General features: G+C 35.7%; 1 protein-coding gene across 3 annotated transcripts in view; it reads right to left on the minus strand.

Annotated features, from left to right (window-relative positions):
* Window positions 1-14,446, minus strand: part of LOC136043035 (uncharacterized) — a 70,594-nt gene that overhangs the window by 33,530 nt on the left and 22,618 nt on the right. For all 3 annotated transcript variants that reach the window (XM_065727936.1, XM_065727937.1, XM_065727935.1), the window contains exon 2: window positions 9,659-9,748. In XM_065727936.1, coding sequence (XP_065584008.1) covers window positions 9,659-9,742 — 84 coding nt within the window. In that variant the 5' untranslated portion in view covers window positions 9,743-9,748. The remainder of the gene's footprint in view (window positions 1-9,658; window positions 9,749-14,446) is intronic.

Here is a 14,446-nt window from a genome sequence, read left to right on the forward strand (position 1 = left end):
ACTCCGTACTTTCTGTTAAACAAACTTATTCTTTTATATTTAGCTTCTTAACGTTTTTGACTTAATTCATGTTTTGATTTTAGCTCACCGTAAATGAATAATTCAAACGAAATCGGTATATTGATTTTACTTTTTATGGCTAAATGGCTTTCTCAAAGTTTTGATCAGACGATTTTGAGAAAAAAGGGGCAGGTTACTCAAAAAGGTCACTAAACCTTTTAATTCTAATTACGAACCTTTTTATTAGTAGTAAATATACATAATTTATAGATTAACCTACGTAGCGAACTTTTATATTCTCATATTTTTATTACGTATATAAGAGGGTTCGCTCCCTTGTTAAGATCTCATTCTTTAAACTAAAGTTCAAATTTTGTCCCAGTTCTTTAAGAATGAGCCATGAGCCACAAAATCTGTTTAATTAGAATTAATCACTCTTTACAGTGTGAGGATTTGAGGGAGCAAATCGGCATTATCATGTGCCTAGAGGGGTCTTCTTGCTATCTGGTTCAAAGCCGGCTTAGGCGCTTCAGTATATACTTGAGAAGACATGTATGTTCCCATCTTGCATTGGTATCTGGGATCATTGCTTTTCCTGACGCCAAAATAATTTCAATGATTTAAATAACAAGAAAATTGGATGTGGTGACGTTAAAAAGTGACTATCGTATTGGCATTTGACTGACGAATTCAGACGGGTTGAACGGAATTTATTAGAAGTTTCAAAAACTCATATCCGAGGAGTAGGAAGATTGAAATTAGGTGACATAGAATTGGCTTACTCAGGCAGGAAAAACTATACCTACGTTGCCTGAGCAACGTGAAGTGTTGCAACAATCTTTGTCCGGCTTGGCCGAATGAAGTGTTGCGAGAGCAACACTTTGGTTTTGTTTCTTAGCTATCGGTTAAACGCTGAAGTTGTCACCCTATCAAAGCTTTTAAAACGTTATGTTCAAAGAAGAACGCGATCAGTGATCACATGATCAAAGGCTATGTGAAACTGCTTCGTTGTTTTATGTTATCGTTTGTACCCGTTGCGTAAACACTTAATTCTAGGTTACAGTGAGTATGTTTAGGCTACACCAACTAGCAAAAGTTACAAGCCCCTCTTCACTAAAGATGATTGTAGCCTAACAGACGATTATTACTTACAAGTCCCCAACATGTCTTACCATTGGAACCAACTCGGTCTTATCATCAAATACACTGGAAACAATTAATAGGTACACTAAATGGCAAAATTTACAAACCCTTCACTGCCGAAAATGATTATGAGCTAACAGCCGACCTTTCCTTACAAGTCCCCTACATGTATCACAATTGGTATCGGCTTATTTTTTGTTACAGTGTAACCCTACCACTGAAGTTGTCAACCCCTTGAAACTTTCAAACTAGTTTATCTCATGAAGGAATTTTTGTATCAAAAAATACATGGCATATAATTTGATCAGCTTTTCAGGAGCTATCGATTGCCATCGAAAAAAAAAATCTATCTGTCTTAGTTTGAAAGTTCATTTTTTTTTGCCGTAGGCCAACTTTCTAACGTCACCACTTAGAAAGGAGAAAAGGATAAGCTCCAATTTCTTTAGCAATGACAGAACTTTTAAAGTTTAAGAGGTATATCTGATAACATTTCTCTACCTCAATCCCAATTCCAAAAAAAAACAAATGATAAATCCAGCCAAAATCACGGCAGCACTTTCGGACCCGTGGAAAACTGCCACTTTTTTGCTTTTGTAAATTTTTCTATTTATCACTCAAAGAAGATATATTGGCTGTGGGGCTGGGTAACTACCGCATATATTTAACACTTATAGATTTTAGTCCATCTTCAATTTGAAAGTGGTGCCTTTCTGCTTGCCTGCTAGAAGGGAGCTTTCCACTCGACAGCAGAAACATGGTTTGATGAAACGAAAACTTGGCTGCACAACTTCAGATACTTCTCTCTGACATAGGCTAAATAACTCCACTTCACTTTGAACACCTTAGGCTCTGGCTCGTGGACAACCAAAAACCATCCTTTTTGGCCCCAGGTAAGAGTTCTGCAGAGCTTTCCAAAATGTAATGCCATATTCATCAATCCGCCCTGAGGTCCACACTTTCCGTAAAAACTGCGCAGGTTAGACCCTTACCAGTTTCTAGGAATAAGCCGACATTGGCGGCATAGAAAAAAAAACAAAAACAAAACAAAAAAAACTGGACAAAACCAAAGTGTTGCTCTTGCAACACAATTGGTACATAGGCAGCGAGTAGGGCTCATGATGAATAAGGAAGCTGCTATGTCTTGTTTAGGCTTGGAAGGTATTAATGATAGAATACTAATTGCTCCTTTTATAACTAAAAAGTTCAGGGTATCAGTTATAGTAGTATAAGTCCCTTTTTAACCAGCTAACAGAGATACTAGTGACTAAAATGAATTTTACTTACAGTTACAGGAGCAAATAGACAGGGTACCAGGTGGAAATATGGGGTTTTTACTTGGAAATTTTAACCTTGCCTAGGTAAATTTGGTGTAAGAAAAGAAAACAGGCTACGGACATTTAACTACAAATTTTTTTGACCTACAGAATTTTACAGACAGATTACCTAGGCTATAGACTTATGTAACTTTGTAGATATACAATTCTAGTTGTAACTAATACGGTGTTTGGTCATAAAGTGGCCCATAAGTTTACATGGTATTCACATGACGGTAAGAAAGCACGCCTGATTTATTATTGTAATGTAAACCAAAGACTAGCAGGATCAATGCAAGATACTAGGGTATATAGGGTTGCTGTTTTTAAACTTAAAAGTAAAGATCACCATCTACTAGTATCTAAGATTAAACTAAAGCTGAAATTTAGGAACGGTAACTATCTCGCAGAAAGTTATGATATTGGTAGACTCCAAGATGAAAATTTGAGAGAAATCTTCCGGGAACAGTTGAATACTAAACTTGAGAGTTTAAAATTTGACAATGTGGAATATGGATGGAAAATTTTAGAAAAATAATTTGCGAAGTTGCTGATGGTGTCTTAGAGAAAACTGTTAAAACTACAACTTCGAATATTAGTGAAAAAGATTTATGCTTAATAGAGAATAGAAGTGGTTTGTACAGGAATTTTCTGAGTGATATATCGTATGAAAATAAATGGAATGTCAAGAAAGTAGAGAAAGTATTAAAATATGAACTAAGCAGAAGTGATGAGGTGGCCATGGATAAAATTGCTCAGAATCTGGAAGATACAGCTAGACAGCAGAACAGTAAAACATTGTACTGGCATGTTGATAAATAGAGAGTGAGTAGTCAATTCAGACTAGACCCAGTTAACAATAAGAATTGGGCCACAATAAGTGATAAGGAAAGAGTTATAGAGAGATGGGTGGAACAGTTTGCAAATGTGCTAAGCCGAGATACAGTTGCAGGAAAATTTATAGACAAAAATGGAAAAGTTTGTGATAACTTGGACGTGAAGGAAGATTTGTTTTGTGAGGAAGAGTTAGCGACAGTACTAAAAGAATTAAAAAACAATAAGGCTCCAGGTGCTGATATTATGACAAATGAGTTTCTTAAATATGGTGGCACTGAGGTTAGAGATAAGCTACTGAAAGTTATGAATATGATTTTCGAAAAAGGGGAAGTACCTAATGAATTTAGGAAAACCTTAATTCAACCACTGTATAAGAAAGGGGACAAGAGTGAGTTTTGTAATTATCAAGGTATTAGTATGGTCTCTGTACGTAGCAAATTACTTAGTAATATGATACTTTGCAGACTGACAGACGCTGTAGACAAAGTTTTAAGAGGTGAACAGTGGAGTTATAGAAAAGGTAGAGCAAGTGTCGACCAAGTTTTCACTCTTAGGTTAATAATTGAGAAGTCCCTTCGTTTTCAAACACATTTGGTCCTCATTTTTAACGATTACTAGCAAGCGTTCAATTCTGTTGATAGAAGAGCTGTAGCAAAGGTCTTGTCCTTATATGGTATACCAGACAAATACATTAAAGTGATTTGTGTTATGTATGAGAGTAATACTGTTGCGGTTAAAGTAGGAAATGGGGTTAGCAGCTGGTGTTGTATTTAATCAGGAGTTAAGCAGGATTTTGTTCTATCCCCCTTTACATGGATCATTTTGATGGACTTCGTCTTAGGGAGCACAGGAAAGGGAATTGGAGACTACCAAATCAAATGGAGAGGAAAAACTTTCCTGGACTTGTGCTGATTATTTAAGCATATTAGATTAAAGTTTGAGCAAAATAAATGAATTTTAAAAATTTGCAAGGTAAGGGTGCTAGAACAGGTTTTAAAATTCATTCTAAGAAGACTAAGTTAATAAACCTATGAGGTTAAAACATCAGGTGGGCAGCTTCACTTATGTTTGTAGAAATATTAGTAAAGACGGTGGGAGCAGTGAAGATGTTAAAAGTAGAAAAGCTAAGGCCCAGGGTGTTTTTTCACAGTTGAAAAAAGTTTGGAAGAATAGAAACATAAGTCTGCAAACCAAGATTAGAATATTAGAAGCTATAGTGACGACAGTGGTCAAACATTACTCTGAAGCATGGGCGCTCAAAAAGCGGACGAAAATTCACTAGATGTTTTCCAGAGAAATTGCCTACGGATTATTCTGGGTTCCTGGCTGACTGACCGTATTTCAAACAGCAGGCAGTACGAAAAATATGGTTCAATCCTGCTCTCCAGGGCTATAATGAAAGAAAGGTTGAGATAGCTAGGCCACGTTCTAAGGATGAAGCATGGCAGATTTCCAAAGATTGTCCTTTTTGGCCAGCTGGCTGGGGCTACATTGAAAGCAGGTCGTCCTCGTCTGGGTTGGAAGAATGTCATAAATAAAGATTCAAAGGAAATGGGAACTTCCTGGGAGGGTGTAAATAGGGAGGCATTGAATAGATTAGGTTGGAGGAGGGGCGTGCGTAGCTGTGTTGGCCTCAGGTGGCTTAGGGCTGCAATGAGTTATTAGTAGTAGTAGTGTTAGTAGAAGTAGATAGGTTTACTGTCATGTCTAAGTCCAAGGCCTCTCCGGTTTTATTGAGGATACTCATAGGGTTACTTATTAAATTTCTTAAGCAAGTTTGAACAATCGTTAGGTCATCAACAAATTTCTATCGATCAGGAAATTCCATCGCGAGGCTGTTAATCATGACTGAAAAAAGGAATTGGCCTAGGAGAGTATCTTGGGGTATGCCATTGCGGACAGTGTGAAGATTAGATTTGTTATAAGGAGGCAACCAATTTTATCAGTGACGGATCAATATTGAACTCGCTGACAAGTTTCTGAATCAAAATATTATGGTTAACAAGGTCAAATGCCTTCTAAAGGTCAGTCGAAACTAAATTTAGCAAGGAATTAGGCTTATCGAGGATTTTTCCGATGTGGTCAATAAGAGAAACGAGGTAGTGAGAATTAGAACTGGATTTTAGGCTCCCGAATCATCTCGGGTCAGTAAGAGGTAAGATTTTTTCCTTTAGCCAATCTGCAAGGAATCCTTCATAAAGTTTTGAAAAAATAGGAGTAACAGTAATAGGACGAATGCCTTAAAAACTAGGCTTTCCGGATTTGTTTTTTTTTTCAAAAGGGTTTTGAAACCCTGTTTCCAAATTATTGGAATTCGCCTAAACTCGGTAATCTCGTAAAACAGGACAGACAGGGGCTTAAATAGGAAGGGACCGAAGGCACTGATAATAGAAAACAGGATATCCAAAGGAAAAACACTTGTTTTTCTTAGTTTTGTTTCAATTCTTCTTTCTATCGCAGACGAGGAAACAGTGGGAAAAGAAGTAGATAGGGATTGTTGGTAATTAGTCGGATAATACTGGAAGGGTCTAAACAATGGAAGGGAGAAATTTATTTAGATTATTGGCAATGACAGTAGATGACTTAGGCAGGTTGAAGTTAAGCTGCTCAAGCCTCCTTCGACACAGATTTTTAACATTGGAATAGTAATTTTTGGGTTTATTAGTGAACAATTCTCCGTCCTTGTTTTTGTAGTAGAACCGTGCCAATTTATGATTTTCCCTTTTAATTGATTTTCTTAGTTTATTGGCTTCATCCAGTTTACCATTCTTGAAAAGCTTCAATTTGGTTCTAATTAATGCTTTTATGGTTTGATTATTAAAGGGTTTATCACTGAAGCACCCTTTAAATCTGTTTTCTCGGAAACAAATTGGATCCATTGCAAAAAAGAATCCATTTGAAAGTCTTTGGCTTTGCCAACTACAAAATCATTGGGTTACTTAAAAAAAAAATCAACACTTTACTGCAATTACTGAATGAATTTACATTTTAAATAAATATTTTGATATGTGGAGTAATAAAAAACAGCTATTGCAATAATATTAAATGGACGAGGGAGCACTTTTAGTCTAGTACCTAGCCAGAGGATTTCATCATACTCTGGTGAACTAGGGACTCAAATAATATTTTGGTAAAGGTGATCTATTACCCATAATCTAAGAAAAACGAAATGAAGCTAGTCCAAGAGTTTCATCTCGTTTTTAATATAGCATCTGTGACCAAAATAAGCATTCGGTATTGCGCTTATGTCGTTTTTACCTCACTGCCAAGTGTACTGAAACAAAGCGTAATTGCGACAATGTTCCTTTACGTTAGTTAGCATCAAGCGGGCATTGTTTTGGATGTGATAACCTGCATATTTATGTCCCCTCTTCTATCTTGCAAAAAAAAAGCTGCAAACGAAAGCCAAGTGCACAGAGTTTGGCAGGCCCAGTTGTTACCAGTAAAAGATTCCACACTAGAAATTCTTTTTTAAGGCAGAACTACGGATTTCTTTCTTCCCTTATTAAATACACCTCACAATCTCCCTCCCTATCCGATACAAAACAACATGCCCCAGATGCCCAGGTATCCTATCCCCAAAACACCCACCCAGTCCAGAAATCTACTCACGGCCAATCACATCACCATCGTAGCCAAATCCTCCCACAATCCCCTCTTATTCATATACATTCCAGTCACAAACCCCCTTACATACTATATCTATCCCATGTACCCAAGATGTTGTTTACTGGTTCAGACCTCTTCCCGTCATTTGCCAAAGTAAATCTAACCTACCTCATCCAAGGAAGTTCCCAGTCCAATTTCCTTTCCCAGAACCTTCTTTTCTTCCCATCTCCCCCTTTCTTCCCTGTCAAATTTCTCCCAATTTGACTCCTTCTTACTCTCTCTCCAGGAAACCCCACCTCCAGCCCATTTGTTTTATCCCTCGTACCCACCCTGTCAATGTGACTCAGGTCTGAAACTTTTTGTATTTAATAATTGTCTTGTAATAAATCCTAATTGTTCTCACTTCCCGTCAACTAGAAACAAGTTGCACCTTCCTCATCAATCTTCGTCCATTATCGTGCCCGTCCGGTTTAATATCTATAAGATTTGATTCTCAAAGCAATTCTAGTTCCATAAGCTTTTCAAAATTAAGAATTTCAGCAATAGGAGCTAAAAATTTAAGAAAAACAAACCGATTGGGGAATCGCGACTGGGAAACTTGATGAGTTTGAGAATTTCCCGGGTAGGGTTTTAATTTGATTTCATAATGCTTTGGAGAAGAAGGGTATGAGAAGGATTTACCTTGGGAATTTAGAGGTGGGGGGACGGGCACGGAAATTGACGAAGATTGAGGAGGAAGGTGCAACTTGTTTCTAGTTGATGGGAAGTGAGAACAATTAGGATTTATTTTATAGGGATATTTAATAAGGGAGGAATGGGATCCGTAGTGCTGCCTAAAACAAGAAGCTTTCCAGTATGGAATCTTTGACTGGTAACAGCTGGGCCTGCCCAAGTTTGTGCACTTGGCGTTTGTTTGCTGCTTGATTTTTTTTTTCGAGAATAGAAGAGGGGACATAAATACGCAGATTATCACATCCGAAACAATGCCCACTTGATACTAACTTACATAAAGGAAAATTGTCAAAATTTTACTTTGTTTTAATACACTTGCCAGTGAGGTAAAAACGACATAAGCGCAATAACGAGCGCTTCTTTTCGTCGCAGATGCTATATGAAAAATGAAATCAAACTCTTAGACTAGCTTCATTTCATTTTTTCAGGTTATGGGTAATACATCACCTTTACCCAAATGTTATTTGACTCCCAAGTTTATCCGAGTATGATGAAATCCTCTGGCTATGTACTAGACCAAAAGTACTCTCTCGTCCATTTAATATTACTGCAACAGCTGTTTTCTATTACTCCAAAAGTCAAAATATTGATTTATTTTGTGCAAAACAACAAATAAAATGCCTTTTGCAAAATCTGTAGTCCTCGGGTGTGACAGCAATGAAAATAAGCGTACTCTTCTGGGACTTTGGGACTACGCATGCCGAAATTTCCAGCCAAGAAGTAAGTTCAGTAATTATCAATTTTTGGTGGATTATCGTAACCTTTTTGATTGTGCTTGTCACAAAAAAATTACGTGCGATTTGAAAATAGTATTCTGATGATGCTGAATAAACCAAAGAACATTAAGATGTAAAATCAAAATTATGATAAACTTGGAAAATTCCTGTAATTCGGGTAGTTTAAGATTAGTTTTATTAGTTTAAGAAAAGTCTATTGGATAATTTCATTCGGAGTCCACTCTCGTCGTGAGTAATAGCCTAGGCTAGAAAATGTCCGGTATGGGTGTACAAGGAATTAAGTAAATTTAAGGACTTAAATTTAAGGAATGAATTATATGACATTTTTTGACGACCAATAATATTGTCACAGACCTTATGAAAAAAGTAACGTCTCGACTTGTGAAAAAAGCAACGTCTCCTGGCTGATCCCTTTTAATCTAAAAGTTATCAGAATGGGTTCTGAATATTAAATTTCCAGAATTTATTCCTAGAAAATTATTATATATAGGAATAATAGTATATTAAATAATAGTACCGCTATGCATTTATCATAGGTATGTATTGTGACGGGCATTTGAGTCGATCACCATAAAATGGCTGGACAGTTCGGATGATGGTCGCCTATAATATAATAAAAACCATGCTTTATAATATATTTTTCACATGTATTCCTTTTGCATCCTTCGCAATAAATGTGTGACTTCCACTGCTTTCTTCTGATAACATTACGCACACATGGTGGTCACAACGGAAATTTCACTTCACTCCTGGAATAGAGTCAAGATCTTCCCGCCCTGATTGGCTGTGGGAGCACCGGAGGTTAATGGCTAGTCTAAAGATGTGTGTTGTAATCCTTCTATGGGCAAAATACGACTCCGTACAACTGGTGTTTATATAGGCTGTGGGTTGCACTCTATGGTGCTAGTGTGCTGTCTAGCTGCATTGTTCAGATCTTCCACAGTTTTATCCATTGCATCCACTTCACAACTCTTGAAATCAGATTTTAGTTCTTTCTCCATTTTCTTTGCATTTCTATTATTTTCATATGCATTATCACTCACATAACCTAACCTCCCATCAGTTTAAGCATTTTTTTCTAACTACTCCATAACAGGACAGTCATATCAGAGCACAACTCTATTCAGGTGTGCTGGTTGCGTCAAAGTAAATTGAAGCATACTTTTTTCTGGGGAGCACAACATACGGATCTCTACGGTGCATTTTTTTAGAACTTTTCCTAGGTCGCATTTTTAAACTTTTCCCATAAAATTTCTCTTGAACTTTTAATAAGGAACAAAATTGTACCTTTGAATCTTTTTCTCTTCTAAGGGTTTCACAAACAGTTGGGGCGTCATCAACAGCGATTTGTTTCCTATTGTTATCTCCCATGGCTGACTGCAATAATATAAATTAAATAAAGAAAGGTCCAATAAATTTCGAGCGAAAAAGAAACTAATTTTCCTTCAAGTAAACAAAAAGAAACCTGCCAAAAAATAAACAAGAAAAAGTGGATAGATCGAGCCACAGACAATCACAGAAGACAAGTTTGTCTCTCCATCTTATCACCTTTATTTTATTTATTTTATTCTTTTGTTCAAAACCAAACACGGGACTTTTTTACACTTGAGGCACAAATATCGACTACAGTTTTCTACAGTAGTTTCAAATTACAGCGAAAATCCATAGTTTTACATATATCCTATTCTAAAAAAAGTTTTAATGATGCTACAGGGAACAAATATGAGCAAAGCTAGGTTTGAGCATGGCTTCTATTTTCACAGAAATATTATCCCAATTTCAAAACATTCTTTCAGATAATTTTTATAAAGTTAAATTCAAAAATACTTGATCTAGGAGAGAAAACAATGGCAAATTAAAAATGAATAGAATTTGGCGGATAAGTAGTGAAGAATGTTTTGGATTGCTTTTTAAAGCTAAAATCAATGATCAAAAAATATTTTTAAGTCTTACAAGCAGTACGATAATGAACATAAAAATTGACACATATCTCAACACCCAAATCCTGATTTGGTAACATTAAGTTTTGAGAGTTTCATTCCAAGAAAGTCGTCAAAATTCATTGAAGGGTATTTCACGAAGAAATATTCCAGCATCAGAATTAATAGTCTACTTTAAACTTTGTCCTTATAGTTTTCTTCACCTGGAAATAAAATAAAAAATATTATTTTTTTCGAATCTTACTACTGGTATCACAAAGATTTTATTTATTATTATTACGTATTTTATCGTTTTGAATTCGTGTTTTCCTTTAATTCTGCATTATTTGTAAATTTTAGCCTTTATGTCACTCTTACCTCCCTATGTCTTCATCATAAAGGCAAAATGTAGTACACAACATACGGTTCTCTACAGTCCTTACTTTTAGAACTTTTCTTAAGTCGCATTTTTAAATTCAGCTGGAAGCTATGAATTGCAAACTTTCCCATGGGCAATCGGCTTTTTCCAAAAACCAATAAAATATATAGATAAAATATACAAAATTTACCCTTTGCCAAAAATTTTCCCATAAAATTTCACTTAATTTATAAACAGTTTTTATTTCTAGTAGTGTGTTTTTATTTGCCATGAAAGCAGCAAGGTAAAAGACAGAGAATCACCATACGCACAAAGACCACTGAAAATAACTAATTAAATGTAGATCAATAATATAACATACAGTCAACCTGGTCTGAAAAGGAAATTTCTCCATAACTGTAAATTTTTAGAAGAAAAGAAGAATAAAAATTCGCCTCTTTTTTCTCCCTCCGATAACCCTAAAGCAAAAGCAGATCATTATTAAAATCAATGCATATTAATCCATTTTTGTTTTGCTGTTATCAGAGAAGAAATAAAGAAGTTACGAGGTTTTTCTGCGCTCCTTAAAATTTACAATTATGGATATATGTTTTTTTGATACCCGACTGGCAATACATTGATGTTCATTCCTGAAAGTTTCAACAATTTGTCTTTATTTATGGCTATAAGAGAGATAATATTTAAAGTGCGTATTGTTTTATGTAAAGAAAAACAACATTTTTGTCTTTAGAAGGGATAGAGGGCTTAGCCCTACTCCTGTTTGTGGTAGTCTCTGTTTCTTTTTTGTTTAAAATTATTAAAGGTTCGTTTGTTTTTGCTTTAAAGTAATAATTCATAGAGATTTATGTTCATTTTAAACTTGAATTTCAATTTGAATTTATTTCAGCTCATATTAAGATTAATTTATCTCTTTGCTTTTCTATGATAAACTTATTTTGCGGAAAAAGTTTTTTCTTACAAATTTTTGTCGTCAATTAACATGCTTTTAATTATTGCTTAGTTAAAGAAATATTTGTAAGAGAAACTGATTTTCTCCTTAAACCAATCAAGATTTCGCTTACTATTTATATTTTTGACAAAATTTTGTGACGAATTGTAGCAATAGTTGTACTTTTGATGTTTCGAATGATGGGTATGCAGAATATTTTTCAAATAAATACATTGAACTTCAAAATATTAATTTTACTTCTATTGGGCCGAGTGACTTCTTACCATCATCATGCTACAGCCTGAACACAACCATTTTACAATGTCATGAGTACAACATTGCTTAAAAATTTAACTTACTATGCCTTGCTGTTCTTAAGATTTTGCAGATACGTCATATTGACTGACCACTTGGATCAACATTTGTGTTTTCTGATTCTGTTAAACATCCCACTCATCATGCCCTGTAAATTTTAACTTCTAGCAACACCTTGGATAACACATTTAGTCCCTTTTGACAACCTTGTGTCCGTTGATTGAGTTCACCGCCCCCAAAAAGATACCTTAAACATCAAACGTAATACCTCTAAGCTGTTCCTGAAATATTGCACCTATACCATTTTGACAACCTGTGAGCAGTCAAACACTCTTGATTTAGTTCCTTAGTTATAGTAACAGCAGTAACAGTTGTTGTAGTGGTATGATTAGCAGTCACAATAACATTTAAAGCAGTAGTAGTACCAACAATTGTAAGTAGGCTACTTGTAGTCGTAAGAAGTCACAGTCGTCATTGGTCACAGGTATAGTCGCAATTAGTTTCAGTTGCAAGAAGTCAAAGCTAAGGCTGTGATTTGTGGCAGTCATAAGTATTCATACTCAAAAGTAGTATTAGTCAGAGCCATACAGTCATAAGTAGTCACGATAGCATGTGGTGACAGCCAATGTCGCAAATACCTGCAGTAATATCTAAAATTAGTCGTTGTCACAAGCAGTCTCAGTCGCAAATGGTTGTAGCTATATGATATAACAATCGGAAGCAGTCACAGTCGCAAGCATCTGCAGTAACAGTCACAAATAGTTGCGGTCAAAAGTGTAATCCCAAATAGCTGCAGCCACAATTGTGAAAAGTTACAGTCATAAGCAGTTGAAGTCGCAAGTTATTGAATTACAGTTGAAGTCGCAAGTTATTGAGTTATTGAATTACAAGTAGGAGCAGCCACAGTCCCGAGTAATTATGGTTTCAAGTAGTGAAAGAGATACAACCAGTCGCAAGTATCCACAGTCGCAAGTAGTCACAATTGCAGTCACAAAGGTAAAAGAAATAGTAATAACATAGTGTTTTTTATATACTTCAATGCAACCAGTATGCTTTAAAAACTTCACCTAGGTCTTTCCTGAGCTATCGCTGATGCATCCTTTGACATCCTATATAAATTTAGATATGGCATATTTTGATTTAGTTTATCATTTCCTGAAAGGTCCAACTTAATGTCTTTAGCTTCAGTGGCAGCAGCAGAAGTATTAGGCGCAATATCAGTAGCAGAGGTAGTAGCTGTAAAAGGAGCAGCAGTAGCAGTACCTACCTTTACCAAAAAGAACCCTGGGTAAATAATCCTAAGGTATCTACAAAACTTTGCTATTTTTTCCTGTTCTAGATTAGCTTGATTATCTATCCGTCGATTAGAAATAAGCCGAAGAAATACTGCAAACCAACTAAATCATTACACTTTTGTACATTGTCATTAACTATGTCTAGCTCTATTTAGGGCAGGGAGGGGGGAATGAAGGATCTGAGTTAAAGACAGGGAGTAGTGTGGTCATCTTTCACTTAGTAAAGTAAATAAAAAAATCTGTAAAACATTGTTTAAGAATTAGTTTAGGTACCCATTTTATTTTCCATATTACAAACGCAAACTACTACTATTAATGCTACTAGTACTGAAAATTCACTGCATCCCTATGCCACCCAAGCCTAACAGAGCTAAGCAAGCTTCTAGAGTCGGTAAATTCCCAGTCAAGCCCTCCCCTCCCAGATATGGCACCCAGAGCAGCTGACCCAGTCCCCCTTGAACGACTCTGCCTCTACCAGCTGCATTTGGGAATGATTATTTTTAACCAGTTTTCATCTGAAAAATCTGTCCTTGCCTTCTCAACCTTTATCTTATTATAGTCCAAAAAAGCAGAATAGAACCACATTTTTTTTTACAGCTTATTGTTTGAAATACAGTCAGTCTAGTGGACACACAAAAAATATACGAACTAACAACTATAAAAAAAATGTCGTTTAAACCCAATCTATCTGAGTATTACCAAAGAAAGCACCCGATACTTGGATCCCACTTCACTGATAAGGGAGAACAGAATTTTTAAATTTATACTTTTTATCATTCCATCTGATACCATACAAAAAACTTGTTTCCCTCAAATGAAGTGGGAATTGGTTATAAGAGTGGATTAAAGAACATTCTGAATTTTCTGTTAGGGTATAAAAAAATTAAATCTCGTATAGATTTGTGTAGGGGAAGAGCATGGCCTGCTGTATTGTTTATCAGCCAGTTTGGTCCAGAAAGGTGTTTTTATTAATACTACTGGTTCAATAAAACAGCCAACTCTAAATAACATCTTCAGTTAGCTAGACCTATTCAACAGAGGAAAAAAATGAGCAGTCAAGGCAACAAAGTATACCGCAAAGGATTACTTATTTAGTCTACTCAAAGCAGCAGCTCCCGTACTCTGCTCAGAAATAGTTGTGAAATAGCATTCATTCCGTGAACACCTATCTGAGTACTGAAAGTTAGCAGTGAGGAATACTGATTTCTTGTTCTAGCATAAATCTACCATATATGGATT

The sequence above is a fragment of the Artemia franciscana genome, unplaced genomic scaffold (genome assembly GCF_032884065.1).
Source record: "Artemia franciscana unplaced genomic scaffold, ASM3288406v1 Scaffold_284, whole genome shotgun sequence".
NCBI classification, from domain to species: domain Eukaryota; kingdom Metazoa; phylum Arthropoda; class Branchiopoda; order Anostraca; family Artemiidae; genus Artemia; species Artemia franciscana.